This window comes from Capsella rubella, unplaced genomic scaffold (genome assembly GCF_000375325.1).
Source record: "Capsella rubella cultivar Monte Gargano unplaced genomic scaffold, Caprub1_0 scaffold_7, whole genome shotgun sequence".
Lineage (NCBI taxonomy): Eukaryota > Viridiplantae > Streptophyta > Magnoliopsida > Brassicales > Brassicaceae > Capsella > Capsella rubella.
Genome location: NW_006238917.1, coordinates 17300391 through 17303919, shown reverse-complemented (window position 1 = coordinate 17303919; position 3529 = coordinate 17300391). Strand labels below are relative to the sequence as shown.

The following is a 3529-nucleotide window of genomic DNA, read 5'->3' as shown; positions in this document are numbered from 1 at the left end:
GAGCCTACAAGCCCACAAGCCCATTAGCCCGCGCCAGGACTGGTTTGGTTTGGTTCGGTTTGGTTCAGGATTTTTCGCAAAAAATCAGACCAAGTGGCTCACTTCACACCCTTATTTCTCATTCAATTCAACTCAGTTTTTGACATATGAGTATACCATTTTATAGTACTCGTTACCACCTTTCCATTGCACTATCAAGCTCACAATTCCGTTCAGCCGTTTGGCCGGAATTTGGCCGGAAAGTCGCCGGAAAGTCATCGTCAAAAATCTGCAATTTTTCAGAAACTTCTTTCTGAAAATTCAGTTCCAACAGGTATGACTATGAGGGTAGGGTGTGGAGAGAGATCAAGGGTTTGGAAGGATTTCTTTCATGTACGAGAGTGGTCTGTAACTATGGTGGGAAACTTGTAGTTATGTGGACGCAGCGGCCAGAGGAACATAGCGAAAACCCGAATCTTATAATTTGGTGCGCTAAGATTGCGTTAGAAAAGCGCCATAAAGATGAGATTTGGGGTAAGACGGAGTGGCGTAATATTGTGCTTGAGATCCCCAGGTCATATTTATTCTCTAAATGTGTAGCCGTTTCGGTTTGATGATTGGTACAAGATGGTATAAAACAACTTTGTGAAATCATTTAGTCGTTCATTACAGTTGATAGAATTTGATGATCTATAATGCTATTTTATATGTACAATTTAACAATTTCATTGGAATAAGATTTTGTTTAATTTTTGGTTTTTATCAACGCTATTTCTTTAGAAAACATAGTGTTAACTCCAACATGATTCAAAACTCAAACATTTTTTAATACAAAAAAAATGGTCAAGAAGAAATGTTAAAGCGAACCAATAATTCCAAATTTACTAATTACATGCTAAATCTTAGATAACGAAAATCTAGAAAGTACTTTTTCATAAGCAGTTAACTAAGTCCACCTTAATTAGCTATTGGTTCAGAAATATATTCAATACTATCAATAGGTGCACTCCCCTTCCTCTGTTCACCAAGATTGCGAGAGGCAGTGGCGGAGGTAGAATTTACTCTTATAGGGATCAACTTTTATCTAATTATCAAATTCTCTAAAAAACATTTCTTGGTAGGGGTCAGTAAGCATAATTCTAACTATTTTATGGGAGTCAATAAGCATATATTTATCTATTTTCTGAATTTTGTTTTAAAAAATACAAGTAAATAATTTTTTTTTGTAAATTATTACTAACCCTCTACCTCCGCCCCTGGCGAGAGGGTATATATATATATTGCTCGACCCAAAAGCATGCAAGATCATTGAGTCTGGCAATAAAGACTCTCAAAGTTAGATAGCCTTTAATCCCTATATTAGTAAAAGAGAAGTACAAAATAGAATATGGGTCGGGCCAAAATTAAAAAATTAATCCGATTTTAACAATTGGATACTTCAAAATTGGATATTAAATTGGGTTTGGATACATACATCGGATACTTTCTATATCTAATTTTAAAATTATATTATTTCCATAACTAATTTTAAGATTTCCTAATAAATCTCTAACTAATCAATTATTATTTTTCTTCAACTTTTATTTGATATTATTTTTAACCTATGATATTATACTATATTATAAAAATAATTAACAAAAATTTAATTTTTTTTTGCATATGTTGCAATTTGAATTTTTCAAAACGGAAATATAATACTCAACACACTCGGTTAAATATTTTGGACAATGATTTAAAATCAGTATAAATATGACCAATATTAAAACCATTGTTACAGGAGCATATTTAACATTTTCAAACATTTCAAAATACTATAATTGAAAAGTTCAAATATATTAAAAATTAGAATTTAAAATACTAAAAATATTTTTTTGGAGACAAAGATGTAATTTTAGGGACATAATTTTTATTGATAAAATATATTATATATCAAACTACGTAATTTTTCGATAGTTTGCGGGTAGTTTGTTAAAATGGCAATTGTAATGGTAAAGCGAGTTATGAATAATGTTTTTTAAAAAATAAATTTTGTTACGGGTTGGTCCTTCAAAAAAATGTATTGTAAATATGTAGTTTTTACATAAATTCCTACTTCTAGTACAAAAATGGTCAAACTGACTAATTTATCGATAAATATTCTTTCGTGCTGTTAAATTTTCACTGTTTTTTTAATTGTATCAAAACTCAATGTATTATTATTTACTAGCTTTTTCGTTTATTATTTTATTTAAATTTATTACACAAATATATGATTCACCGTAATCGAGTGCATTGTAATAAAATTAAAATATAACATATTATAATCCGTTAAAAGTTATATATTTGTAATTATTTTTCCCGCGCTACAGCGCGGATCCGAACCTAGTTATTCTATTAATAAGTCACACATGTATATCGTACGTGGTCAACATCGATCCTTTGTATATCGTACCTTGCTATCCCCATCCTTTACGTTTACCAAATAGATCAACCGTAGCAGTTGGTTCCGATATTTACGTAATTGGTGGATGGGATGAGCTAACTTCCTCAGTTAGGATGCTTGATTGTCGAAGTAACACATGGCGTGACGGGCCTAACATGACGGTAGCTCGAATACTTCAACATGCGGTTCTCATCAACCAGGAAATATACGTGATGGGAGGTTGCGATGTTGACAATTGGTTTGAGGTATTGGACATAAAGACTCAGACTTGGAGAGCCTTGCCGAGTCCTGGTGCGGGTCATGAGCTTTGCCTTAACAATATTGAGGTTAACCCTGATGCTTTTATAGGAAAGCTTTACGTAGCGTCACGTGACAATGACTACACTTATGATCCCAAAGATGGTTCATGGAAAATTGTAAGAGAGGAATCAAGTCGGATACATTTGTTATATTCGTGTGTGATAGATAATGTAATGTACATTTATCTGGGGCATATTAAGTGGTATGACTCTGAGGGTAGAGTGTGGAGAGAGATCAAGGGTTTGGAAAGACTTTGTTCAGGTACAAAACAAATCCACAACAGTGGTGGGAAACTTGTAGCTATATGGACGCAGGTTCATGAGAAAGATAGTGAAAACAGGAAATCTAATGTTTGGTGCGCTAAAATTGCGTTAGAGAATCGCCATAAAGATGAGATTTGGGGTAAGACGGAGTGGCTTAATATTGTGCATGAGATCCCCAGGTCATATTTATTCTCTAAATGTGTAGCCGTTTCGGTTTGATGATTGGTACAAGATGGTATAAAACAACTTTGTGAAATCATTTAGTCGTTCTTTACAGTTGATAGAATTTGATGATCTATAATGCTATTTTATATGTACAATTTAACAATTTCATTGGAATAAGATTTTGTTTAATTTTTGGTTTTTATCAACGCTATTTCTTTAGAAATCCAACATGATTCAAAACTCAAACATTCAAAACTCCAATATATTCAATACCATCAATAGGTGCACCAAGATTACGAGAGGGTATATATATATATTGGTCGACCCAAAAGCGCATGCAAGATCATTGAGTCTGGCAATAAAGACTCTCAGAGTTAGATAGCCTTTAATTATTCTATTA

The 3529-nt window shown here is 32.8% G+C and overlaps 1 protein-coding gene across 1 annotated transcript; it reads left to right on the top strand.

Annotated features, from left to right (window-relative positions):
- Positions 1-413: 413 nt before the first annotated feature.
- LOC17879595 (F-box/kelch-repeat protein At5g39560) lies at positions 414-3183 on the top strand. The gene is made up of 2 exons (XM_006286023.2): positions 414-553; positions 2445-3183. Exons 1-2 carry the CDS (start codon positions 414-416, stop codon positions 3181-3183), a joined length of 879 nt encoding a protein of 292 aa, XP_006286085.2.
- The last annotated feature ends 346 nt before the right edge of the window (positions 3184-3529 follow it).